This window comes from Musa acuminata, chromosome BXJ3-8 (assembly GCF_036884655.1).
Source record: "Musa acuminata AAA Group cultivar baxijiao chromosome BXJ3-8, Cavendish_Baxijiao_AAA, whole genome shotgun sequence".
Classification (NCBI taxonomy): domain Eukaryota; kingdom Viridiplantae; phylum Streptophyta; class Magnoliopsida; order Zingiberales; family Musaceae; genus Musa; species Musa acuminata.
The window spans coordinates 51,323,763-51,349,548 of NC_088356.1; the positions used below are offsets into that span (position 1 = coordinate 51,323,763).

General features: G+C 40.9%; 6 protein-coding genes, 5 non-coding genes and 1 pseudogene across 14 annotated transcripts; all 12 read left to right on the forward strand.

Annotated features, from left to right (window-relative positions):
* The first annotated feature begins 1,900 nt into the window (after positions 1–1,900).
* On the forward strand, positions 1,901–5,852 carry LOC135646066 (SKP1-interacting partner 15-like). 3 transcript variants are annotated; one of them, XM_065165190.1, is made up of 2 exons: positions 1,901–3,240; positions 5,475–5,852. In XM_065165190.1, the coding sequence occupies exon 1, from the start codon at positions 1,987–1,989 to the stop codon at positions 3,220–3,222; it is 1,236 nt and encodes a 411-aa protein (XP_065021262.1). In that variant the 5' UTR covers positions 1,901–1,986; the 3' UTR covers positions 3,223–3,240; positions 5,475–5,852. The 3 variants fall into 3 exon arrangements, with proteins under 3 accessions (XP_065021262.1, XP_065021264.1, XP_065021263.1); XM_065165192.1 differs by having other exon boundaries at positions 5,526–5,852; XM_065165191.1 differs by having other exon boundaries at positions 5,541–5,852.
* An 819-nt stretch (positions 5,853–6,671) lies between these two features.
* Positions 6,672–6,743, forward strand: TRNAP-AGG (transfer RNA proline (anticodon AGG)). Its single transcript has one exon. It is a non-coding gene; the product is annotated as a tRNA-Pro (tRNA).
* A 121-nt stretch (positions 6,744–6,864) lies between these two features.
* Positions 6,865–7,617, forward strand: LOC103996417 (dof zinc finger protein DOF2.1-like). Its single transcript, XM_009417341.2, has one exon. The coding sequence runs from the start codon at positions 6,865–6,867 to the stop codon at positions 7,615–7,617; it is 753 nt and encodes a 250-aa protein (XP_009415616.2).
* A 1,919-nt stretch (positions 7,618–9,536) lies between these two features.
* Positions 9,537–10,941, forward strand: LOC135644947 (E3 ubiquitin-protein ligase PUB23-like). Its single transcript, XM_065162932.1, has one exon. The coding sequence runs from the start codon at positions 9,537–9,539 to the stop codon at positions 10,818–10,820; it is 1,284 nt and encodes a 427-aa protein (XP_065019004.1). The 3' UTR covers positions 10,821–10,941.
* Positions 10,942–11,324: 383 nt separating this feature from the next.
* On the forward strand, positions 11,325–15,247 carry LOC135646237 (IAA-amino acid hydrolase ILR1-like 7; annotated as a pseudogene).
* A 295-nt stretch (positions 15,248–15,542) lies between these two features.
* Positions 15,543–19,754, forward strand: LOC135646239 (peptidyl-prolyl cis-trans isomerase CYP18-2-like). Of its 2 annotated transcripts, none has more exons than XM_065165578.1 (7): positions 15,543–15,738; positions 15,853–15,948; positions 16,050–16,111; positions 16,328–16,461; positions 18,326–18,410; positions 19,320–19,387; positions 19,495–19,754. In XM_065165578.1, the coding sequence occupies exons 1-6, from the start codon at positions 15,667–15,669 to the stop codon at positions 19,363–19,365; spliced, it is 495 nt and encodes a 164-aa protein (XP_065021650.1). In that variant the 5' UTR covers positions 15,543–15,666; the 3' UTR covers positions 19,366–19,387; positions 19,495–19,754. The 2 variants fall into 2 exon arrangements, with proteins under 2 accessions (XP_065021650.1, XP_065021649.1); XM_065165577.1 differs by having other exon boundaries at positions 15,544–15,738; positions 19,470–19,754.
* Positions 19,755–20,276: 522 nt separating this feature from the next.
* LOC103995660 (uncharacterized) lies at positions 20,277–21,319 on the forward strand. The gene is made up of 3 exons (XM_009416305.3): positions 20,277–20,689; positions 20,772–20,825; positions 20,924–21,319. The coding sequence occupies exons 1-3, from the start codon at positions 20,405–20,407 to the stop codon at positions 21,155–21,157; spliced, it is 573 nt and encodes a 190-aa protein (XP_009414580.2). The 5' UTR covers positions 20,277–20,404; the 3' UTR covers positions 21,158–21,319.
* Positions 21,320–21,473: 154 nt separating this feature from the next.
* LOC103995659 (ubiquitin-ribosomal protein eL40 fusion protein) lies at positions 21,474–25,667 on the forward strand. The gene is made up of 5 exons (XM_009416304.3): positions 21,474–21,769; positions 21,880–21,966; positions 22,100–22,202; positions 24,853–24,919; positions 25,429–25,667. The coding sequence occupies exons 1-5, from the start codon at positions 21,667–21,669 to the stop codon at positions 25,453–25,455; spliced, it is 387 nt and encodes a 128-aa protein (XP_009414579.1). The 5' UTR covers positions 21,474–21,666; the 3' UTR covers positions 25,456–25,667.
* On the forward strand, positions 23,221–23,314 carry LOC135647826 (small nucleolar RNA Z266). Its single transcript, XR_010500521.1, has one exon. It is a non-coding gene; the product is annotated as a small nucleolar RNA Z266 (small nucleolar RNA).
* LOC135647824 (small nucleolar RNA Z266) lies at positions 23,555–23,648 on the forward strand. The gene has a single exon (XR_010500519.1). It is a non-coding gene; the product is annotated as a small nucleolar RNA Z266 (small nucleolar RNA).
* LOC135647823 (small nucleolar RNA Z266) lies at positions 23,890–23,983 on the forward strand. Its single transcript, XR_010500517.1, has one exon. It is a non-coding gene; the product is annotated as a small nucleolar RNA Z266 (small nucleolar RNA).
* On the forward strand, positions 24,227–24,321 carry LOC135647825 (small nucleolar RNA Z266). Its single transcript, XR_010500520.1, has one exon. It is a non-coding gene; the product is annotated as a small nucleolar RNA Z266 (small nucleolar RNA).
* Positions 25,668–25,786: the final 119 nt, after the last annotated feature.

The following is a 25,786-nucleotide window of genomic DNA, read 5'->3' on the forward strand; positions in this document are numbered from 1 at the left end:
ATATAATCTATGAAATATCTTAAGGCATCCCGACAGTTCCTCAAACATTGTGGCAAGTGCTAAGTGCTGTTGTGAACCCTACTGCCACTTTGGAGTTTCATGTGCATCTTCAACGTTAATGTGGCACAAAGTCTACTGCAAGTCTCAAATGGATAAGACTGACAAATAATGGTTCTTTTTCTCAACTTGCCTATTAGTGGGGGTACTTATGTTGGATGTCTCCCGGACATTATCTTGACTCTCAGCTTCTATCAGATCAAGTGCCTGGGCCAGGTTTCAGAGCTCAACAGAAAAACTTTCTTGTATGGAGTGGTGGTAGGGAACATGTCTTCTTCAATTCCACCACTCGAGATGTCTTTGACTTTCTTTTTCCTTTTTTTTTTTTGAACATTTTCTTCGTTCTCTTCTTAAGTTTATCTTGAAATTTTAATAACTTTTATTATCCTGGGATGTGACAATTACTAAGTTTTCAGTAGCAACTTAATGAGAAAATTAAAATTATATATTGAAACTTAATGTTGAGAAGTCAATACGGTTAGATTCTATCCCGAATATGTAGGGTCGCCCACACGAAGATCCGAAGATCCGAAGATGTGCAAAGGAACTAAGTCGGGTCGAAGAGTACCTCATCGGTCAACTCAAGGTGGGTTTTCGATTGTTGCTCCTCCTTGCCAAGAAAGGTCAATATCGAGATGGAGATTCTCGACTCAATCTCTCCAAAGTTTAATTCAGCACGAGGCGATATATAGTTGTTTGAGGTGTGCTCCCCTTATTAATGGGGAGGGATTAGTTTTTATATCAATTTGTTGGAAGCTCGACCATACGAGGCTCATTAATGATCTATGATACCTCGGGAGGTCGACCCAAGCTTTCCGCACTACGCGAACCGACTTATATAACTCTGCGCCATGCGATACTGTCTTGCGTCATCGCAAATGACTCGAGGTAGGGTAACGTTGCCTCATACAGATCCAAGCGGCACGGGTATGACTTCCGTCGCCCTTAGTTCCGATGTGCTTTTATCAGCACGTATGCACCACGTCGGTCATGAGGTGACTATCGCCCGTTACCAAGCAAGTCACACCAAAATATATCCTATCAACTCTTATTGGAAAACGAATTGTCGCATGCAAATTAGAACAAATGATAACTTATAAAGGATAATTATATTAAATTTAAAAATAATAAGCAGTCAATGACATAATACCTTTGTTAATAAAGCTATAAGCACAACTATCTCTGTATTAAAAATTTGGACTATTAAAGAAAGGTGGTATTATCTAAAACATTACATGTCTTTTGTAGAATGGATAATGCAAGTAAGTCAAGAGATAATGTGCTTAGTTGCATTGTAATACCATCAAATAATTTCAAGAATTATATTAGTTTTATTTTAAAGAATAATAAAATTAATTTTTTTTTTTTATCAAATATACTGTTTTATAAGGTGTTGTTAGTAGAAATAGTGGTAGTTATGAAGGTGCAAATGGAACGTCTAATATATTGTTGCCTAACGAAAAAGGAAGTTTACTATTTATAATCTGCATTTACTATTTACAGTTCCTTATAATTGATTATTTTTTTTAAATAATAAAAAGATTAATTTTTTATTATAATCTTAATATTATCGATTTTATTTTATTTTTCTCACATCCTCTTATTTCATTTTTCTCTTAATTGATATCCTTTTTTTTATGTCGTCCTTTTTTAAAAAAATAGAAGTAGTAAAAGAGATGAAAAAAATAAATGAAAGAATAAAATATTATATTTATTTGTAAAAAGATAGTTTTAAAACATTAAAAAATTTAAAATAGGATTATAAACAGTAAAGAAGAGTTACAGATAGTAACAGAAAAACAAAACTATATTAATTGACCTAATTACCCTTTCAGCTGCTACCCCTTTCCCATCATTAAACGCCATCCGTCGCCGCTTCCGTCCCTTTTCTTCCTCCTCCGCGCCGGTGCGGACGACGGTGGCGTCGCCATGCCCCCGAGCCAGGCGACCCACGACACGGCCTCCGATGCCTCCGCCACCGCCGCGACAACTTCGGAGCTGGAGCCGGGTCATTCGCCGCCGGGGGCCCCGATCCAGCTCCTCCCCCAGGACGCCCTCCACAACGTTCTCGGCCGCCTCTCCCTCCGCGAGGCCCTTGCCTGCCGCCCAGTCTGCCGCCTCTTCCGGGACGCCCTCTCATCCTTTCCCTTTCTGTCCTCTCTCCCCCCTCTCCGCCTCCTCGCCCTCCGCCACCCCCGCTCCTCGGCCAACGGCGGCGGACGCGACTCCCACGGATCCTGTCTCCACGCGTTCGATCCCTCCCTCCGTCGCTGGATCCGCCTTCCCCTGTTTTTCCTCCCCTTTCCCTCCTCCTCCCCGGTGACCGCCTCCCCCTCCCTCCTCTACCTCTGGGTCGACGCCGCCGCCGCCTCTACTGGCGACGCAAAGATCCCGAGGACCCTCGCCGTCTACAATCCCCTCTCCGGATCCCACCGCCTGCTCCCCCCGCTCGGCTCCGCCTGGTCTCGCCACGGCACCGTCCTCGCCGGCCCTGGTGGTGCTGTTCTCGTCCTCACCCAGCTGGCCGCCCTCGCGTATTCCCCCGGATCCGACCGCTGGCTCAAGTTCTCCCTCAACTTGCCTTCCAAGCCCCGGAGCCCAGTTCTGATGGCCGGGGCGATCTTCGCGCTATGCGACGTCGGCACTCCCTGGCGGAGCCTGTGGAGGCTCTTCTCCTGCCGCCTGCTCGATCTCGGTGAGTGGGCTCCGCTGAAACGGCCCGAGTGGGGGGACGTGCTCAACATCCTCAAACGGCCGCGCCTGCTGGCTGGTGCGGGCGGTGGACGGATATTAATGATCGGAGGGCTACGGTCGTCGCTCGATGCGGATGCGCCGTGCTCGACGGTGCTGATCTTGAGGCTCGATCTACAAACGATGGAGTGGGATGAGGCTGGTAGGATGCCTTCGGAGATGTATCAGTGCTTCGGGGGTGGCGGGTTGGGCCATGTGGCGGCAGCCGGCGGGGCCAATAACAAGGTGAAGGTGTTCGGTGGGGACGGGAGGGTTTGGTTCTCGGGGAGGAGGGTCAGAGGAAAGTTGGCAATGTGGGAGGAGGACGACAAGGGTGGCTGTGGTGTGTGGAGTTGGGTTGATGGCGTTCCAGGGTGCAATGAAGGAGTATACAGGGGCTTCGTCTTTGATGCTGGTTTCAGTGCCATGCCCTGAGATACACAAACTAGTGAGGTACTTTTGCTCCAGTTTTATGTAGAACCTGTAATTATATCATAGATGACTAGGAATTATTCTCTTTTCAGATGCATTTAAAATTATATCCTTTGTGAATTTCTAGAATCGAGATCTATCTAATAGTTAATTGGAACATCAGAGGTTTGTCTTACCTGATCTTAGGTTCGTTCCAGCTGGTTTTAGGTGAAAGATCCTGCCACAACTTATTTATTCAAGCCTTCAACTTAAATCCTCTTCACGTCCCTCCATTAGGGTCTACATATATTTTTTTCCTGCTGTTTAGAGGGTCATATCACTAGGCAAACCAAGAGCGATCAGATATATTCTCTCAAAAACCACTGAGCTATTGAACAAGGCCCTGTGGATCTAGAATGTATTTCATGGAACTAATTGTTTTTTGGGGCTTATTGCTCAGAGTCGCGTAGTTTTCATTTATTATTGTGGAACTGGTTTCCGTGAAAAGTTGGGTAGCAATAGTAGGTGGGATGATGTAGATAATCTAGTTAGCCGAGTAGAAGTTTGTCAATTGCTGTGATGCTGTATTCTGCAGTCTTTTTTTTTTTCATTCTGCAGTCAATTTCACTCAACCAAAATCCTCCTCTAAATCTAGTTGACCTTTAGCATTACTAGGATCTGCTGAGTTTGAATTGTCTCTTATTTGAATATAGTGTACGAGACACAGATAATTTAAATTGGTACTGACATAGAGTGTTTTTTAAGGCCACATGCTTTTGCTAGACTATCTCGTGAGGTTAACTAAACAGTTGTTCTCAGTTATTGTCTAAAGGTTGGCACTCTCTCTAATAATTAGTACAGTATTTGACACTTTAGCCTGAACCTGCATCTACACGCTAGAGAATAATTTGGCCAAGCATTTTGTATGGAATTGATTTAGACCCAATTTGTACCTTGGTCTGAATCAAGACAAGTTCTTATCTGCCTTAAAAGATGGGACACAGCAGGCAATTCAGATCATTGAAATGCTTGTTTCCAACTTTTAGATTATTAGTATAGCAGTTCTCTGATTTTGAAAGGCCTCTAATGGACAGGGACTTTAAGAAGTAGTTCAGGGTTCCACAATCCTATTTTAGAAAGAAAAGGGATTTTGATGGGCTTGCAAATGATCATGACCTAAACAGTGACAAAAAATTCCTGTTTTGCGGACAAACCCACTGTCTGTGTCGTACTGACTGGCTGTATGCACAGTCCATACCATCTATTTGCATGAGTCCATGAGGCCCCTCCGAGGTTCAATGGGTTATTCAACTTCTGAATCACGTAGGACAGCAGTCATTAACTATTATACAACTTCTTTTTCATATTTTCAGCAATATCTCTTGTATAGCTTATTACTCTAAACTAGTTTTGTAATCCTGGTTAGATTAGGAGATCAAAGCACTAATAGTCCTGTAAGTATTGGTGATTCTAAGTCCTTAAGGCTCAAACATAACTAAATGGAAGCTTTATTTTCCGTTCCCAAGATTGTTCTGGTTCTTTCTACACAATGGAAGCTCCTTTCATGTAAACTCAACTTTTTGGTATGTTCTCATGTAGGCGTGCGGTGCCAACTCCAACTTTCCTTGTTATCCACTCTTGTTTTGGATCCATTTGACATCCCTTAGGCTCCTTTCTCGATTTGAATCAAGCGAGTAATTATTTTTATTAAATCTTTAATATATCACAAGCTTCCATTGGTAAGGGTGTATATTTGAATTAGAGCTTCTTTTTGTCATGTCAAATGGATGTTCCTATGCTTTGTGGTTTGCGTTAGATCAAAGGATACTTTATTTAACTTATTCTTGTATTGCTTCTGAAAGTGAACTGACCATATTTATTTAATTGCCTTATTTGCATCACTTAGACTTACTATAGTTTTATGCCTTTTCCTTTACAATTGATCTATTTTTCATTATCCATACTTGGACCTCTCCCTTGTACTGATTGGGCAAGTAAATACATGGATTAAATGGTTTACATATGCTATAGATGAGAGTTCCACGATGCCATAGCACTGAACTTTAGGAAGTTAGCCGAACTTGAAAGTTGCACTTAATATTCTCAGACATGCAGATATGCATCCGGTATATGATTGTATTATATGCCTAGCATAGTTAACTAGGCAGTTCCATCTTCTCTTCCTTGGTAGTTTAGTCTGCATTGTTATGGAAAGAAAAATGAAATAATAGCATCTCCGGTGGAGAGCTAAATTGATGATTCTTATTTCTCTGCAGCTTATGATTGACTTTTGAAAGTATAATTAACTTGGTATCTCCCTCCTCGAGCCTGTTTTGTACCAGTAACCAAGTATAGAGAGAACCACTTGCTGCACATAAAATCCGAGACGGCGGAGAGATAGGCCTTTGCATCAGTGCGAGCCATTGCAAGGGAGGGGTTGGTGTGAAGGTGGCTTCGCTTCGGCGTCTGTACTGCACCGTGCTTTGTGTATGAGAACATGAAACCCATGAAGGTGCGTGCTTATCGTTTTCACTGGTCTTGGCATCACATTTAGTTGACGCAACCAAGGCCTCGGTTGTCTATCGAATCTTTATTTGAGTTTATGTAGCACTCTACTACTTGATGAATGTAGTCTAGCCTATATGGCTTATCAACTGGCTTGACGAGTCCTTTTTTTTCTCGCCTATATTCGGTGCACATCCTACCAAAAATTAGGGTCATGCAGCATGCTTATCTGCTATTTTATTCAAACACGGATGGGGTTTCCTTTAAAAAGCAGGCAGCGTCCTTGATTCCACCACATCTCCAATTAGTTACTTTCTGGTGTGAGATCTCACTGACATCAAAACTCGATGCTTGTGATGGCAGAAACTTCTTTAGGGCTTTATTAAAAGGCTCGGAAAATGGTCCGGCTCTGTCAAAAGATCAAGAACGAGTTATCTGACTAATTTTCTAATGAGCTATAGGGATCGATTAATATTTTCATGTATGCAAAAGTCAATTGTATTCTTGTGTTTCTGAATCAATTTAAATCTGTATGGGATAAGAAAATAGGAGGCAAATAGAAAGGAGAAAGAAGTGCAGAAAAGGGTAATTTAAAAAAAAAAAAACTTCAATTTTTTTTGCTTTTTCTTGCAAAGACTTTTTTTTTTAAAATATGAGATTACATCTAATCTTTTTTTCATTGCCTTCGGTTGGTCGTCCCATGCATTGCCAAGATCTTGCCAAACAACGATTGGTGAGGGCGAGGTAACTATTCATCCTCTTCGTTCAAGAGAGGTAGATCCCTCTCAGTCAGTGGGAGGGTTAGAATGTTGGACAGAGATTAGGGATAATTTTATTTTTTTAAAAATAAAGAGGGGTAATCTTATTTTTTAGAAAATAAAGAATGTTATAAGAAAGAAAATAGAAGAAAAGGAAAAATGAATATTTATAATTATTATAATATAATGGGTGGTAATGAAACATACAGTGGGCATTTGGTCTAGTGGTATGATTCTCGCTTAGGGTGCGAGAGGTCCCGAGTTCAATTCTCGGAATGCCCCTACTATTTTCATTTTCTTCTACTTTTTGCTGCACTTAGCAGCGACACGTCCAAGCCGCCGACGGAATAGTCTTTACACCGCCCACGAGCGTATTAGTATTCCCCTCATCGAACTCCCCAACATGCACATGCACCATCAATCTCCTACAGCTCTTAAGGACGACGTCCCACCTTCCTTTGCTCCTTTCTTCCCATCCATGTCTGCGTCTCGCCATGGCTTGGCGCCCTGTGCCCACGGCCGGTCGAAACCCCACGTCGAGCTCTCCCCACGGTGCCCGCGCTGCGGCTCCTGCGACACCAAGTTCTGCTACTACAACAACTACAGCCTGAGCCAGCCGCGCTACTTCTGCAAGGGCTGCCGGCGTTACTGGACCATGGGCGGGTCGCTCCGCAACGTTCCCGTCGGCGGTAGCAGCCGAACGAATCGTAGAAGGATGCCTAGCAGGGTCTCCGGCGCTCCACCGGTCGCCCGTGAACCGAGCTATGGTCACCAACCGCAAAACCATGGCACCGAGGGCTCCGTTGATCTGGCAGCGTTGTATGCTACGTTCTCTAGTCGGTGTCCTCAGCTTGAGCCAGGCCTCGTCGTGCCGGGGTTGCCGGAAGACATCGACTCCGTCAGTGGCTCGACTGTCGATCACGCTGAATTCCAAGGATCGATCACGGAGCCAATCGGAGAAGGTTTCCTCGATCAAATGAACCAACAATGTCTCATCGGAGAGCTCCATCCAAACAACACGTTCGACACACTTCCGTCGCCATTGGAGATTGCCAACTACTACTCATCTGATCTCTCAAACGCTCCAGACTTTGTGAGTGAAGCCAACATGTATCCATCTCTCGACCACAATCTTCCTTCGAGTGATTGGTGCTGAAGGTGAAGACTTACAGGAAGCCCTGGTTGGAGAGTGGAAGAGCAGCGACAAAGAAACCTGTATGCATGGAAGGAAATATATGATGTGATGAAACCGAGAGTTACATGTAACGTAGTAGAAAGTAAATCCCATAAAAGTAATATGCTTATGGACAATCTCAATGAATGCAAGTCAAAATTAAGGTGCATGGTTCGGATTCATTGTCAACGTTTTGACTTCTTCAGAATGTTAGACATTGGGAAGTGGTCGATCTCTGGAACGTGGTTTTAGGCGCAACCATTGGCACTGCACAAAGGGCAATGATCCAAGAAAAAGGCTCATGATCCAACACAAAAGGCTCGATCTCGGTGTTTAATGCTATCCATAAGAGCTGTTTAAACAACATAATTTTAAGCATGAAGAATTATCCACTAAACTTTGGTTCCCGAGAACATTAAGAATTAGGATAGCCTAAAATAGTTATACTATTTGATAAGTAATATACAGTTAATTATCAACTGACACCTAATACGTAATCATCACATGGTACCTATAGAGAAAGGAGAGAAGATATAGGTGATCCCTTCACTTATAATGAAACATTCTCACATATAATCATGCTGAAATCCATCCGAATTCTATTGACCATTACAGCACACTATGATTATGATATCTATCAAATAAACATGAAAATCGAGTTTCTCAATGACAACCTCGATAAGGGGTGTATGTGATATAGCCTAAGAGATTCATATCTAAGGATTGCCTATATAAGATGTGTAGGTTGTTTAGGTCCATTTATGGACTGAAACAAGCTTTCCGAAGTTGAAACATAAGATTTGATGAGGCGATCAGATATTATAACTTAGTTAAGAATGATGATGAATCCTGTGTATATAGGAAGGTAAATGAGAGTGTTATCAAATTTTTGGTGCTATATGTGAATGACATTCTAATCATTGGGAATGATAAAGAAATACTATCCATAGTAAATGTTTGGTTATCTAGATACTTCTCCATGAAAAAGTTAGGAAAAATATCATATATCTTGACTTATCCTAATCTACATACATAGACATCATTGTCAAAAGCGCAAAAGCGCAAATGGACAAATATCTAAAGCATGCAATCGAATTATAATCAAAGCGAATACTCATATGTTATTCTAAATTATATTTTAGTTACTATTTTTTTTCTCCTAGTTAATTTATCGGTGTGATTTATGAGTTTTGACGAAATGAAAGCAATTAAATCATTGTAACTTATTGATGATCATTGAAGCATAGTAGCAACATATGTTGGAAAGTCAAAATGAGGGAGGTGGGCCCTCCCCAAGAAGTCGGCAACACGGTGGGAGTCAACCATGTGAACCTTCGAACCGTAAGGTCCGGCTTGAACCCTCATCTTCCATGATTTGCCATGGGTTGGACTCCAATTTGATTGGATTAGAGTGAGCAAGCAAAATGTGTCACACATAGGATTGACCGATTCAAGCTTACTTGATGAGTTAGGCTTAAAATTGCCACCCCAATTTTTCGCCCAAATAGACGAATTATTCAATTCTTGAAGTGTTTCCACAGTCGAATTCGTTGTTGAATTTTGACTTTTTTTTGTTCTGCAAGGGGTCAAGTCTACATTCGCAGTCTTGCTTACACCTCAAAGTCAACCCAAAGAGCAGATCAAGTGTTCGGTCAAAACTATCACGCATTCACGTTAGCTTACAGCCACGCAAAGAGTCAATCCTTTGATCTCTCTCTCTCTCTCTCTCTCTCTCTCTCTCTCTCTCTCCCTCTCTCTCCCCCTTCTTAACTGCATACAACACACATAAATCACGCGTTGACTCGGTTGGGGACTTTGAATCTCCTTAGCGTTCATATCCGCCCTTCTTCCCAATAAATACCTCATCATTAATTCGACCTCCCAACTGCAATCCGATCTCAATGGAGGGAGTAGAGATACCATCTTACTTCCTTTGCCCCGTATCTCTGCAGCTGATGAAGGACCCGGTGACGCTGTCCACCGGCATCACCTACGATCGAGATAGCATCGAGCGGTGGATCTTCGCCGCGAGGAAGACCACATGCCCGGTCACGAATCAGACCTTGCCGGACTGCGAGCTCACGCCCAACCACACCCTCCGGCGGCTGATCCAAGCCTGGTGCACCGCCAACGCAGACGTCGGCGTCGAGCGGTTTCCCACCCCGAAGGCCCCCGTTGACAAGGCCCAGATCGAGATGCTCGTCGGTGACGCCAAGCTTCCGCAGTCCCAGCTCGGCTCGCTGCGCAAGTTAAGGGCGTTCGTCTCAGAGAGCGAGCGCAACAAGCGGTGCGTCGAAGCGGCCACCGGTGCGGTAGATCTCTTGGCTTCCATCGTCGACCGCAACTCGAGTGGAGAAGATATTGATGATGATTGCTTGGAGTCCACCAGCGCTGCTTGTGATGAGGCACTCCACATTCTCTGCTCTCTTCGAATCTCCGAGGAGGGCCTCCGCGACCTCGTCGCAAAAAATGCCGGCATGGTGGAATCGTTGACGACGATACTGAGACGATCGAACTATAACTCGCGAGCCCATGCGACGCTGTTGCTCAACCAAATTCTTCGAGTCATGTCGCAGGATCAGCTGATCAATCTCAGCGACCAACTATTCCAAGAGATAGTAAGCGTCATACACGACCGGATCTCGCACCAGGCAACGAAGGCAGCGTTGCATGTCCTCGTCGACGCATGTCCACGGGGGAGGAACCGGATCAAGGCGGCGAACGCAGGCGCAGTCCACGTCCTGGTCGAGCTCCTCCTCGAAGAACCTGACCGGCGAGTCTGTGAACTGGTGCTCGTGGCGATGGACCGGCTTTGCGGGTGCGCCGAGGGGAGGGCGGAGCTGGTGGGACATGCAGCGGGGATCCCCGTGGTGTCGAAGAAGATACTGCGCGTGTCGCAGGTGGCCAGCGAGCGGGCGGTGAGGGTGCTGCACTCGGTGGCGATGCACTCTGCGACTCCCGGGTTGCTGCAGGAGATGATGCAGGTGGGAGTGGTGTCAAAGCTGTGTTTGGTGCTCCAACTGGATTGCAACGTTAAGACTAAGGAGCAGGCAAGCGAGATCCTGAGGTTGCACTCACGGGTGTGGAAGACTTCTCCTTGTCTCTCTCCTCAGTTCCAGGTTTCATATCCTTCACCTACATACGTTAATTGCACACACACAGAGAGAGAGAGAGAGAGAGAGTGAGTGAGTGTGTTTTGCTGCTCAAGTTCGTGTACATGAACAAAAGAGTTAATTGGCTTGAGCAGAAACAAAAACACATAGTTTTGTTGCTCAAGTTAATTGTTTGAAATCAATTTGAGATCCAATGGACAGCATGTTTTGACATGATTAGAATAAAGTCAAAATTGTTCCATGGAAACCAATGCTTTTAATAATTTGTTGACTTTTTTTGGAGCTTAACAAAAGCAATTTGGCTGTGGTATTCTTTTCCTAAGTTGACTGGATTAGTACAAACATCATGTTATATTACTAAATCAATCATAATTGAAATAGTCAAGTCACATTATATAAATTAATTTATGATATTTTTATTGTATACAAATTTATATGTGAAGCAGAAAAGCTAAATGTAGGGCTCACTATGAAGGGTCTCATCACAACCGTCCATAGGATCATCACTTTTAATCTCAAAATATATGCTTTCTCCTCAAAATTATCGGACGGTTGGGATCAATTCTGTAGTCAGATGGATGGTGTTGATGAGACAATTCGTAGCTTCGTCGCACCCACAGGGAAGGTATCGGATTCGGATCCTATAATTACCAGGCCTTGCCTGACACCATTTAGGGATCTCGATGGGCGGTCTCCGAAGCTTCGCCTTTGCATCCATGGGCTCCACCCCTCGGCCACCGCTGGTCTACCACGCTCGCTTCCTCTTCTTCCCGCTTCTTATCTTCTTCTCCTTGTCCAGGTCGTGGGCGTTGCAGAACTCGCCCCGTGAGCTCCTGGAATCGGCTCGCGAGCCGGAGTTCTTCGATTGGTTGACGGCTATTCGGAGGCGGATCCACCAGCACCCGGAGCTCGCCTTCGAGGAGTACAAGACGAGTGAATTGATCCGGTCCGAGCTCGACGCCCTCGGTATTGAGTACGCCTGGCCGATCTCTGGGACCGGAATCGTGGCCTCCGTCGGGTCCGGCGGTGGCCCCGTCTTCTCTCTTAGGGCAGACATGGATGCTCTCCCATTGCAGGTATCGGTGAATACCTAGGTGGTTGAATTTGTATGCTTTATAATTGGTTTGTTGGGTATTGCTTTCTCACTGATTGGGCAACAACGAAAAAGACAGGGAAAATGGGTTAGTAGATGTTGTTGGGCATAATAAAATTGCTATACTTCCGAGCAGAATGGAATTGGCTTGAGTGAAAGAGACAGTGTCCTTCACGGAAATGGTGAATTTTATATTGTTGATTCAGGATAGAAAACATCGGGCTGAATGGACCGAAGTATTTTCATCTTGATTTCCTTTTCCTTATCTTTCATGCATAATTGGGCTAGAAATCTTCAAGCTCGGTAAGTTAAAGGCCACGGAAGGAAAGATCAAAATGCTTTTTTGAGCTACGAAAAGTTTGAGTTGGTGCTCAACAAAGTCCAAAACCTAAGGTATTGGATACCCTAATATATACTTTTATCACTCTACGTTTGAAAGAAGAGAAGTTTCACTTTTGTATGTCATGTATTCCCAAAATAGCCAGGGAACATTTACACCTTGTTTTTTAGAACAGTTTATATCTGTAACAAATTCTGGAATAAGCCAATGTTCCTTGCATCTGATTTTACATAAGCAATCATGTCACATGTGTGTGTTTAGAGATGATATCTCTGCTACAAAAGTCTGATATTGGTTTTATTCCATTTGCATTTGGACCTACAATATTTTGAACTCTTAGTAGCAGCTGCTCAATGTATCCATCCAGCATATGCTTTTCCATATAAGGCCATGTGAGGGCATGATGCCATGCCAAATTTATTCCATCAGAGCACTAGGTTGCCTTTAGAACCCATGATGGCCAATATTAGCTGCGTGCATAGTGCCAGCATGGGTGCATGCCACAAAGCTAAAACTTGTGCCATCTATATCGATTGGTGGTGTTTTCTGCACATCTCTCAATGGTTTCCTAGCACTGATCTGGGTTTAGTAGTTTATCTATTTGCAAATCTGCATAATTTCCTTTTATCAATCGACATTTTGACGTATGCAAGTTCTCTAATATATTTACTCTTGAATTTCTGTCTAAATAGATGTTCACACGATTGGTCTCTAGTAACCTTCGTCAACATTATAATATCCTTTAGTCTCTATTGTTGGTTTCTTCAAAACTCTGTTTATCAGTATTCTGGTGTTCATTTGGTTGTTGATACTGTAGTCCAAGGAATGTACTTATGACAAGATTTCTAATCATTTATTATTCTTATCGTCTAAAAGGAGCTTGTGGACTGGGAGTACAAAAGCAAAGTAAGTGGAAAAATGCATGCTTGTGGCCATGATGCTCATGTAACAATGCTTCTTGGGGCAGCTAAATTGCTTCAACATCGGAAGAACACATTGAAGGTATACAATGGACAAGTTATTATGATGATGTTAATAAATAATTTATCAAGAACTAGTATTAAATACATTTAATTTGTAGTTAACTTTATTTCTTGAATTTTTTATGAATGTATGTAAAATGCATTTGCATTTGCATTTGCTTTAAGTTCCAATTGAAAGCTTTCTCGAGTCTCGACACTAGTAATAATCATCATGGTCTATTCTGATGAAGGGCACTGTAAAGCTTGTTTTCCAACCGGCAGAAGAGCGTGGTGCTGGTGCTTATCATATGCTGCAAAGTGGTGCAATAGATGGTGTAGAGGCAATTTTTGTAGTCACGATCAAAGGAAAAGGTGGGCATGCAGCACTTCCACATCTAACAGTAGATCCTGTTATTCCTGCCTCCTTTGCAATCCTCAGCCTTCAACTGCTTGTCTCGCGGGAGTCAGACCCACTTGAGAGTAGAGTGAGTTATTTGCTTTTGCTGATCAATTAGTTATTCAGAGCATTTATCACGAACAATACATTTTCACAAAATTAGTAACCCCCTTTAATTTTGGTAATTTTGAAATCACGTAGTAGGAATTTTTTTTAGCCAAAGAACAATGGTCCTATGATGGTATGCAATTTGAACGAGATAAAGACAGTGGTGATTAGTTGACGAACTTAAACTGGCAAATCGGTTATATGAAAATGTATTCATTTGTCATCTATGCAAATATTTATACCAAAGGTAGCATACATCTCTAAATACACAGAAACACACAATAGCATTTTAGTCAACATTCTTAAATCATAGAGGCATCTAACTTCAAATTTTGGGATGTTGAAATGTAATCCTTGTAAAACTAGAGGAAGCATATATTCTGAGTTTGGCATGGAAAGAGTTTCTTATTCATGAGGCGATATATCATCACCCTACAAGTTCTTGCACCATAATTAATGCCCATTTGTATGCAGATTCATGTGAAATAGGCAGTAGTGAACAGTAAATCTTTTACTTTCAGGTTGTCTCTATTGGGTTCATGAAAGCCGGAGAAGCATACAATGTTGTTCCAGAGTCTGACTTTTGGTGGCACATATAGGAGCATGACCACGGAGGGTCTCTTCGAACTCTCAAGAAGGATTAAAGAGGTGAGACAGACACTTACCATTCAGGAACCCAATCTCAAAAACAATGCTTTTTCTGCAGTTCCTTGTGTAAGAATGACTTGTTATTATGTTGGACACTTGCTTCTTATCCAACTGCCTAAACATTATTAACAGGTCATAGAGACACAAGCTGCCGTACACCGTTGCACTGCCACAGTAGATTTTATGGAACAGGAACTAAGACCATATCCAGCAACGGTGAATGATGAACGAATATACGCCCATGCTAGAAGGGTGGGGGAGAGCCTGCTTGGGAAAGACAATGTCCATGAGAGCCTACCAACCATGGCTGCAGAGGACTTTAGCTTCTTTTCACAACGGATGCCGAGTGCTTTGTTCTGGCTTGGAATAAAAAATCAGACACTGGGGCCAGGTTACCCATTGCATTCTCCCCACTTCTTTCTTGATGAGCAGGCACTTCCAATAGGAGCTGCTTTCCATGCGTCAGTAGCAAAGGCTTACCTGGACCACCACTCCACGGTGGTATAAATTCCAATTGGGCTATTATTTCTGATTTGTCCAAATTTTATAGCCACATTTTGTGAATCTAGTTTGCAGATTTGGATCTGAAACTTACATATAGGCTTTTGCATTGATTGGCTTTGTGCATAATGGTTACAGAACCACACACTGGCCATCTTCTGAGTTGAGTGCTTCACCTTCGGTGGAAAAGCTTCTTTGCCCTTTGCCCAACTTCAGACTGAGTTGCCCTTCTCTCCAAGATTGGCATAGTGGGACAGAAGCCTATGGACCCAAGCGCAGATGATAAAGGTGCCAATTAACTCTATCTACCATCTTAAAGTATGATGGTATGATTTTGTAATACCAGAATCTAATTTCTCATGGGAACGAATCATATTCATGCACCTTCACATTTGATATATCAGTATACTTTACAAATGATATCAGTATATTCATGCACCTTCACCTTCACATTTGATATTATCAGTATACTTCACATTTCATATTCATTCACCTTCAATTAAGATTCTGATGGATGGATATGCACATCTCAATTAATTGAAGGGCCGCAGTGTCGGCTGCTCCAATAATTCGACATATACGTATGAACAGACTTGATCAAGAATCGACACAATTTCTTCCATTGTTTTCGGCTCTCTCTCTCTCTCTCTCTCTCTCTCTCTCTCTATATATATATATATATATATATATATATATATATAGAGAGACCTATACGCGATCTTAACGGATGCAGTACCCAATAAACCCTATCGGGTTTCGGATTTGAATTTATTCGGGCATGGTATGGCTACACCACTAAAGTTCCCAGCGAGGCATTCGAAAACCCGCCCTCATCTCTTGCGGTTTCGAGTCTCGCTCCTCGCTCGGCGATGTGGGGGAGCGCGGACGGCGGCGCTCCGGAGGTCACCTTGGAGACCTCCATGGGGCCCTTGACCGTCGAGGTTCTCCCTTTAATACTCTGTTTCCTTCCTCAGCTCTTCCTCTTCGTTCGATCTGTGCCCTCGGATCCCCCTCTCTCTCTCTCTCTCTCATGTCGCTCCTTCGGTGGAACGTAGATGTACTACAAGCACACACCGAAAACTTGCAGGAACTTCGTGGAGCTCTCCAGGAGAGGTTACTACGATGACGTCAAGTTCCACAGGATTATTAAGGTTCCCCCTCGCCCTTCCTTTGTCCCTAATGTAGCTTATTGAGGAAAAAAAGAAGGAATTTTCTGCGACTATTTTCGCTAATTAGGTTATTTCTGGTGTAGGATTTCATCGTGCAAGGTGGAGATCCGACGGGGACTGGGAGAGGTGGTGAATCCATCTATGGGTTTGTTGCTATCTTGCTCTCCTTATGGACGTCGATGGGGTTTAGGGTTTTGTGCAAGTTTTCAAGAGGGAGTTATTTTTTATCTTGGTTGTCACTTGGATTTGCAAATTAGCAGCTTGCTTTGAACTAGCGTGATTTTTTACGCATTGATAGTAAAAATGTGCTTTTGAGTTCATCCTTTGATTTCATGTTTAATTTGATTGTTTGTTTTTGCAGTCCTAAGTTTGAGGATGAGATCAGGCCTGAACTGAAGCATACAGGAGCGGGCATACTATCGATGGCAAATGCTGGTCCTAATACCAATGGGAGCCAGTTCTTTATTACTTTAGCACCATGTCAATCATTGGATGGTATGTAAACATGAAATACAAGTTTATTTCTGTTTTTAATTTCTTCTTATTCACTTGAGAAGAAATAATACCTGAAGTTGGTTTCTTTGCAGTTAAGTAGTGGGACTTTCTAATTTGATTGCATGTCACCGATATGCTGTTTCTGAATTAATCAAGCTTTTACTTATTTTTTGCTTACTAGTTTACATTAGTGAAACTATATATTATGGTGAAATATTTGCATGGCTGCCTTTCTACTTGATATAAAATGGGTGATGCAGTTCCATATCAACGTCTAAAATAGACTTTGATTTTTTGCTTTATTGCATGAGGAAACTTAAAAGTTCACATTTTGACCAATTGCTAGATACTCCATGTTGGAAATATTCTTAGGCTGTTGAAAGATGTTTATTGAAAAAAATACTAAATCTATCAAAATCTATCCAGGTTGCAGGATCTTTTTGGTTTTTTCGACTTGTCTTGGCTACACGTGCCTCGTTGCATGCCCTTCATATATAGAGCCCATATGTATAAAATAAGTGTAGGCTGGATAAGAGTCTACTATTCTTGAAATACCAGACATGTTTCCAAAGGTATCTATGAAGCATCAACATTTGACATGTACAAGGCAAACATTTAGAAGTGAAAGTGCTTCTTATGCTGCCTTTTGAAGCCTGCAGTAATTTGAAAGATTGGAAATAGTGTTTCCTTGAGGAAGCTTTTGTGGTCAAATAGAGAATCAGGGATATGAAAGTTACATTTTGTCCAGAGCATGTCTCTTAAAAAAGAAGACTTCAGGAGACATGCTATTGTAAGATTTGTGTACTTGAAAAGGTTTCATGGATTATCTGGTATGTAAATGTTAAGATGTCATGATTAGACTGAGAAGTGCTTTTAAGGGTTTGGTGGTCCATATTATTATTTTGTTGCAATGATTACCACTTTTTTGGTTGTTAGTTCATAACAGTTTTAGATTAGCTCTGTCCTATCTTGTAAAAGTGATTGCAAAAAGTGCATAGAGGATACTGGAATAGAGTAGGATCCGAAAGAAAATTGCAAAAAATATGATAATGAGTGCAGTCTACTGCTACGAATGTACAAAAACGAGGATAAATATGAAGTATGCTCTGAAGAAGAATATGAGATAATCTTAAGTGGAAGAAAGAAGAAAATGTGTTGTCCTTCACCAAAGTTACAACAACCATTCCTTCCATATGATATTGTAATTTACAAAATGACTAGTCTGTATATAAGAAACAGATAATAAAAATTATCAGCACCTAGATAACTTTTTTATATGATGACATCTTCACTAACTTCAGAGGGAGCTTTCATTTGACATTACCTCATAAATGATCAGTTCTTCACTGCTACAAGAAACTATTGGGCAACTCTTACTGACCTTTGAAACTATCTCTCATGGTTAGCAATACATAATAAAGTGATAACATTCCAAAATGAGATGTGATCAATCTTTATGGCATTAAACATCATATAGGTTGTGGATGTTGTCCCTAATTTCTCAATGCTGCCTGAGGTCCTTTAGAGTTGGTCATAAAGTTTTACACTTTTTCAGTCGCATACCATAATTCATGTAAAAGAGTAATTTTGATTTCTGTTTGCTGTTTTGAACACTTTTGACTATGGCATGTGTAGATAATGACTGTTTACTGTTTACCATAAAGACCTAATTACAAATCTCAGCTCCTGAATGTCTGTCCGATGATCTGCCAGATCCCTGTGCTTTTGGATTCGTATATTCTTAATCCTATTCTTACTTTCTCTCAGCCATCTTTTATCATTCAGTCATCAAAAGTGAGCATTGGAATTGTAGTTATATTACTATGTTAAGAATTTGATATGGTTGTGATATGACTTCCCACAGGAAAGCACACCATTTTTGGAAGAGTTTGCAGCGGGATGGAGGTTATTAAACGTCTTGGAAGTGTGCAAACTGACAACAATGATAGGTAAGTCATGAAGTGTCCAGTATGGTATACTGTATATGTTAGCATATATGTGCATCTCTGATGCACATGTTTTAGCATGCAAAATCAATAATCCGAAAGATAAGGTATTCAAAACAACTTAAAGATCAACCACATAATGTTTAGTCTAAGCATCCTGTTTCTCCAAAGAAGTTAATTTTTTCTGAACTATGAAGTGTGAAATGAACTAGCATGGCTGAAAACGTTGCAGGATTTTACACATGTTTTTCTTTAAATTGAGATAAGAAAAAAAAAAACACTTTGCAGATGTAGATGTGCTGGATTTTGCATAAAAATATGCTTCAGAAATGTATAAGTTTCTGATGGCTGCTTCTGCAAAGTACCTAGCTGTGACGCTTACTCTGTACCAAGCTTTATGTGAATAGAGTCTGACCAGCTCTATCTTTTACTTACCAAAGAATTTGATGCATCAACTAAATATGCCAACAAAATAGCCCATAACCCATGGGGATGTTTGTCTTCACAATTCTGTTTGAGCTGGTTGATGAGATATAAACTAATATTGTTGGGTTCGTTTTTATTTGCACAAGCCAAATACCGGTGTCATTATATTAATTCACTTTAAACTAGAATCATGTTGTTTGGTGTCAAATTTTTGAGCTCGACGAGCTTCTTATTGGAATTGCAGAAGTAACTAGTTCAAATGAAGCTACAAAATAAGGTATCTAGATATCAAATTTGAAACTTGAATTATCCATAGTTGTTTATGATAGTAATATCTATCGTATAACTGAATCTTTGGCTGTTGATATTTGTTTCATTTTTCCACAATTTTAATCCAACCCCAGGTTTACATCTATTGTGCTTCTTTTTCTTATATATTCTTTGGCCGGCCATATCTTATATCCTCGTTGCTTTCTGCTGATTCAGGCCGATACACGATGCGAAGATACTGCGAACAATAGTCAAGGATTGAAATGCTAGTCACAATTAAAGAGGTACTAATTAGTAAAACCATTTATTTCCTTGAGCTTTGTTTCCATTTTGCATAAACGAATATTTCTATCTTTAACTACTTAGGTACAAATTTGCTTGTGTGTGGCAGTACAAGCCAAAAACTTCCACTCTGCTGTTTGAGAAAAGAGCAAGCTAAGATGTGTAAGAATCTTGTGTTAGTTGTGTCAAGAAACAATTAAGTATGTCGGATGTTATGATTCGGTAACCATTGGACTTGCATATTCTGTTGGATGGGCTTGATCTTGCTTTTCAGTAAAACAGGTGTTATCAAGAACCAGTGGTTTGTGTATGTTTGTTTTCATCAGAGAGGAGTGTTACAGGTAAAATACATTAAATCCTTTTGAGACTTGGGCTTGATGTCTTCACAAGGACTAACGTAACTTCCAATCAAGTCCTAACATGATATATGTCGTGATGTTCTTCTATCGTGATTTATGAATAACTTTTTTCTACTCGTGTCTCCTATGATGCTCGATACTAAATATGATATAATTTTATCTTGATCTGATTTGATGAGATAAATTGACTTAAGTTGAGAAGTAGGCGACTCAAAATGCTTAGGTTTTTTTACATCAGTAGATCCTTCTTGGGATGTCCGAGTTAAATGCAGTGGCAGTGTTACAACATCTCTTTCTACACCAAATTTCAACTTTTTTTGGAAGCAAAATTTAGGTAGAGACAAATGCTTGAACAGATGGCGTTCTTCCCCGTTTCTTTCGAGCCTCTTACAGCATAAGAACAAATTGCTTTAACTTAAAATTATATTTAATAAACAATGCTGCTGCATTTCCATGATGATTTAGTAGGTCTGCCATACTCGTCACTATGCTCTTTATCCCTACCGAAGTCTCTTCTCATAGGCCAGTCCACAAAAATGATCATCTCAAGCTCGGTCCACATGACTCCCCGTTCCTTATCCAGTGGCAGCGCCCATCGTGTGGCTCAACAGAGGTTATGAACAGCAACACCCGACACCGTACAATCTCCTGTCAGAAGACATGGCGACTGCTGCAGCGAAGTTGCTTCACTTCAGATGCCAGCTGATCCCGTCGAGACCATTCTGTTCCTCCACCCCCCGAGTCACCACCGCCGCTGCTCTTCCTCTCTTCGGCTTCAGCTCAACAAAGCTCCAGAGGAGGGCGGTGGAAGCAGCCATCTCGCCACTCCGAGCTTCGTCGAAGAACGACGGCATCGTACAAGCCGATGACGACGGAGTTTCCCTGGGGACGATGAAGCTGCCTCCTGACACCGACGTCGCTCGATTCGAGACCCTTCTCTTCCAGGTAAACAGCTTACTTCGTGATGTTGCCAGTGGATGGATGTCAACGGTGCTTGCTTCGTGATGAACTGTCGTTGTGTGTGCAGTGGGCAAACAGTTTGTGTCAAGGCGCCAATCTACCACTTCCTGTTCCTCTCAAGGTCTGTCGATTTCCTCCGCAAGAAACCTAACGCTCCAGAATCTCATTCTCCTCGATAGCTTCGTGATCTGCTCACTGACAGTGTTGGGGTGGAAACAGGTGGACAAGGTGGCGGGTGGAGCCAGACTGGGTTTCATTAAGGTCGAGGACGGGAAGACGGAGGTGTGCGCGTACATCGACTGCCTGGTTGTTCCGGCCACCGACGGCTCCGGCCCCGTCTTCCGAGCCATAAGGAACGGACCAATGAAGGATCAAGTGCCGCCGGGGGAGCCCCGAATCATGAGAAGCCTCCTTCAGGCCCTCCAGACATCTGTGGAGATCGCGAGGATCTGAGAACCGGAACGCTTCACCTCGGATTAATCTTGTGGTCTGCCTTTTGCATGATGCCACATCTGTTGCCTCTTTGTTCTTCGCTACATGTATCGAAATCGAGCATTACCATAAAGCTCTCTTCCACAAAACCTTTAAATCAATCAACAAGGATTAACAACTTCATAGTGTTTCCATCATCTTTTCTGCACAAAAAAGATAATATGAGCTGTTGAGGAAGAATCCATGATCGATGTATAATTTGTACACAAGAAAGATTGAACTCCATTTAATTATCAAAAGCTTTTAAAGACGTTTTCCAGAGAAGAAGAAATGGAATAGAAAAGGATGATGATGGCGGAAATGGGCCTTCAGATTGGGCTGGGCCTCGTTTGGATCTCAATGCAGCCCAATAAAGGTAATTTCGTAATTATGCTGCATGATGATAACCCTAGCAGCCGAGGAGTCCTATAAAAGGCGCTCGTGCGAAGAGGTGCTTCTACTTACACGCGGCGCGAGGGAGGTCGGCCAAGATGCAGATCTTTGTGAAAACCCTAACGGGGAAGACCATAACCCTCGAGGTCGAGAGCAGCGACACCATCGACAATGTCAAGGCCAAGATCCAGGACAAGGAAGGTACTGTCGGCTTTCGATCGATCGATCTCCACTTCTTTAAGTCGGTTGGATTGATCTCTATTTCTCATTACTTATGGGGCGTCGCTGTCGTTTTATTGTATGATCATTAGGGATTCCGCCGGACCAGCAGCGGCTGATCTTTGCGGGGAAGCAGCTCGAGGATGGAAGAACCCTCGCCGACTATAACATCCAGAAAGGTCCCTGAGTGCACCAACCGTTCTTTTCTCCATTTTGTTTTGATTTGTTACGAGATTCTACAATTTGTGGTTCCTTTGGGATGGTAATCTTGAAATTTGATGCGCGTTTTCGATTCTTGTGGTGTTGTAACAGAGTCGACGCTGCATCTGGTGCTGAGGCTGAGGGGTGGGATTATCGAGCCCTCGCTTATGGCTTTAGCCAGGAAATACAACCAGGAAAAGATGATTTGCAGAAAGTATGTTCATCTTCCTCTTTTAATCTCTCTTTAAACTGTCATCCGTAATCTATTTGTGCTTTATTGACTTTCATTTGGATTATCATTCTCTGTCCCTTAATCTGTTTGTATCATGTGCTTCTCATAAGCAAACAAGTTATGTGAAACACGTACAATCTAGTATCTTTTGGACGGATTTTGTTCACCTTGCATTGGCTCTACTGCCGAGATCGTCATGGGTGAAACATAACATGAAGTTATTTTAGCATAAGATTTGGAATATTCCAAAGGGTGATGTGCTTTTAAGGTATTGGTGATTGGGTGATACTTGTGGTGATTATCCAGAGTGTACAAACACCCATACTCTTGCAAATGATTTTTTAAATTCCATTTAGCTTTAAGAAGCACACAAATGCAAAGCATTTTTTGTTTCAAATAACAATGCCATAGTTAGTTCCTTTCTTATTTTTGATGCTAGTGTTACTAACTATCCTCTTTTACTCCTTGATGTCGTTGGATAAACAAATTTATAAAGCTTTACTGGACTTGGGTGTTAGATAAACAATCCTTTATTTTATCTTGCAAGCAAGATGTATTTCAAGATCAATTGGACTTGGGTGCCATGGTTTTTGTGATCATACTATGTCGTAAGATTATGGTTGCAGTGTCAATACCCTTGTTCCTCATGTCTATTGCTATAGTTACGAGCATTTGTGTCTTTCCTTAGTTTCAATGTTCATATGATTACCACATTTCTTTTACAAAGAGAATTCTTATTAGAATTGGATGTCTGGATGGTGTAACTCGTTTCTTCCAACTTGTTTGTGGTTTGGAATGTTTCATTTTTCTGATTTCCCTTCCCTTTTAAACAGAGTTATTGTGCTTTTTTTCTAACTGGAAACTCGTTTCTTCCAACTTGTTTGTGGTTTGGAATGTTTCATTTTTCTGATTTCCCTTCCCTTTTAAACAGAGTTATTGTGCTTTTTTTCTAACTGGAAACTCGTTTCTTCCAACTTGTTTGTGCTTTGTATGAAGCTTAATATGGTAGGCATGATGAATCAATTAGATGTGCGAATAGAAGTTTTCTCATGTGCTCACCTTTTGAGGCATATTAGAATTCTGACCTGCCAAATAATATCAAAGTATCTTTTTAATTAAGGTATAAAACTACTGCTTATTTCGTGGTTGCAACTTTTCTTTTATCTTAAATTCATGTTGTTCTGGATTCAGTGTTTCATTTTTGTTTAACTTTGCTGTGAAACCGATTTCCCTTCTCTTTTAGACGGTTATTATTGTTTTTTATTTAACTGGCAACTAACTATTTTTATAGGCTGAATTATTTTTACCTTTACTAGTGCTTTGTATGAAGCTTAATATGGCAGGCATGATGAATCAATTAGATGTGCGAATAGAAGTTTTCTCATGTGCTCATCTTTTGAGGCATATTAGAATTCTGACCTGCCAAATAATATCAAAGTATCTTTTTAATTAAGGTATAAAACTACTGCTTATTTCATGGTTGCAACTTTTTTTTTTATCTTAAATTCATGTTGTTCTGGATTCATTGTTTCATTTTTGTTTAACTTTGCTGTGAAACCGATTTCCCTTCTCTTTTAGACGGTTATTGCTGTTTTTTATTTAACTGGCAACTAACTATTTTTATAGGCTGAGTTATTTTTACCTTTACTAGTGCTTTGTATGAAGCTTAATATGGCAGGCATGATGAATCAATTAGATGTGCGAATAGAAGTTTTCTCATGTGCTCAACTTTTGAGGCATATTAGAATTCTGACCTGCCAAATAAGATCAAAGTTTTTGTTAAATTAAGGTGTAAAACTACTGGTTATTTCAAGGTTGCAACTTTTTTTAATCTTAAATTCATGTTGCTGTTCTGGCTTCAGTGTTTCTTTTTTGTTCAACTTTGCTGGGAAACTGATTTCCTTTCTCTTTTAGACACAGTTATTGTTGTTATTTATTTAACTGGCAACTAACTATTTTTATAGGCAGAGTTATTTTTACTTTTACTAGAGCATTGTATGAAGCTTAATATGGCAGGCGTGATGAATCAATTAGATGTGCGAATGGAAGTTTTCTCATGTGCTCAACTATTGAGGCATATTAGAATTCTGACCTGCCAATTAACATCAAAATATATGCCTTTTGTCAATTAAGATATCAAAGTGCAGCTTATTTTGAGGTTGCAACTTCTTTGAACTTTGCTTTTTTTATTTCCTGATCATTAACTTGAAGATTCCAACTTTTTATTTGTGACATATTTATGTTTTGTGGCTTTGCTCTTTTTAATCAGTTTTGCTTGGATTAGTCTTGTTTTCTTTTTTGTAATTCATTAATTTGATGTATTATTTACCTGGCTGCAGTTGTAGTCCTTTGTGTTATCCTTTGTTATAAGTATGGTTCTGGATGTCAATGAACCAGATCTCAGTTTTGTTAACTTAGAGCATGTTTATTAGGAAGCTTATTCTTGGTTTTACTTAGTATTTGTCAATCCGCTATAACTATTATGTAGATCATGTTTGTATATCAAATATGGATTTGGAGTTGCAACGGTTTTGTTCCCCGTCCAACATGATACTATTTACTAGTTGAATATACTTTCATATCCCACAGTTTGCATGCGCTGAATTTTACAGAGTACTTTTTCTATTTGCAGATGCTATGCAAGATTGCATCCGAGGGCTGTTAACTGCCGCAAGAAGAAGTGTGGTCATAGCAATCAGGTGGGTTATTATATCTATAAGTGTATTTTAGTATTCTTGTTAAAAGACTCGTGCAAACTTTTAACTATCATCCATCTTTGGGAGGTGAGCTTCTATGATCTTGTTGTAATTTCTGGTTAAAATCAGCCAACTTAGCTATCATTTATGAGTTAAGGTAATTCAATTTGTTTGTCATGTTCATATCAAATACAAGTCAAATATGTTATTTTTGGGATGCTTCTTGGATTTGGTCAGATGCTTTCTTAAAGCAATATGTTTTTTTGTGAATAATTATTATGGATTTTTTGAGAGAATTATAATTTTAGCAGAGTGTTGTTTTCTTTTTTTTTTATTGGGTATGTCGAGATATCTGTGTCATGTCATTTGGGACACATCCCACATCCATCTTTCATAGATTGTTAACATGGAATCATTCCATTATTTGTTATCATAGGTGTCCATGAGTAGTGTATATATATATTAAAAAATATATATATTGGTTTTTGATGGATTTCTTGTTATTTTTGCAGCTGAGGCCGAAGAAGAAGATTAAGTAAATTGTGGATGGATAGAACAACGTTGCTGCTGAGCCTGGATGTTAGGTGTCATCTTATTTCTCCATTGGCAATAGACTACATGTTGAAGTTTTTGTTGGTTGTTATGGACTAAGTTTTATCGTATACTTGTCATAATTTTGTGAACATTAGCAACAGGGATTCTTGTTATACATGTTTCCTGTCGTATAAGATGCGTTGTTTCGTTGCTAGTATGAATTTATTAGAACAACGGATGTGAATATCCCCACCGTGGCACGAAGAGCATTTCAGGACCATACAGTGTGCTAGACAGGGTCACATCTGAAGCTGGGGCTCGATATCTGCATCAGCA

Coding starts and splice junctions, on each gene's coding strand:
- LOC135646066 (XM_065165190.1), top strand. CDS start 1,987: ATGCCCCCGAGCCAGGCGACCCACGACACGGCCTCCGATGCCTCCGCC.
- LOC103996417 (XM_009417341.2), top strand. CDS start 6,865: ATGCACATGCACCATCAATCTCCTACAGCTCTTAAGGACGACGTCCCA.
- LOC135644947 (XM_065162932.1), top strand. CDS start 9,537: ATGGAGGGAGTAGAGATACCATCTTACTTCCTTTGCCCCGTATCTCTG.
- LOC135646239 (XM_065165578.1), top strand. CDS start 15,667: ATGTGGGGGAGCGCGGACGGCGGCGCTCCGGAGGTCACCTTGGAGACC. Junction 15,739..15,852: donor TGGGGCCCTTGACCGTCGAG/GTTCTCCCTTTA, acceptor GGTGGAACGTAG/ATGTACTACAAGCACACACC. Junction 16,112..16,327: donor GGTGGTGAATCCATCTATGG/GTTTGTTGCTAT, acceptor TTGTTTTTGCAG/TCCTAAGTTTGAGGATGAGA.
- LOC103995660 (XM_009416305.3), top strand. CDS start 20,405: ATGGCGACTGCTGCAGCGAAGTTGCTTCACTTCAGATGCCAGCTGATC. Junction 20,690..20,771: donor TCGAGACCCTTCTCTTCCAG/GTAAACAGCTTA, acceptor TTGTGTGTGCAG/TGGGCAAACAGTTTGTGTCA. Junction 20,826..20,923: donor CACTTCCTGTTCCTCTCAAG/GTCTGTCGATTT, acceptor GGGTGGAAACAG/GTGGACAAGGTGGCGGGTGG.
- LOC103995659 (XM_009416304.3), top strand. CDS start 21,667: ATGCAGATCTTTGTGAAAACCCTAACGGGGAAGACCATAACCCTCGAG. Junction 21,967..22,099: donor CGACTATAACATCCAGAAAG/GTCCCTGAGTGC, acceptor GTGTTGTAACAG/AGTCGACGCTGCATCTGGTG. Junction 24,920..25,428: donor AGTGTGGTCATAGCAATCAG/GTGGGTTATTAT, acceptor TTATTTTTGCAG/CTGAGGCCGAAGAAGAAGAT.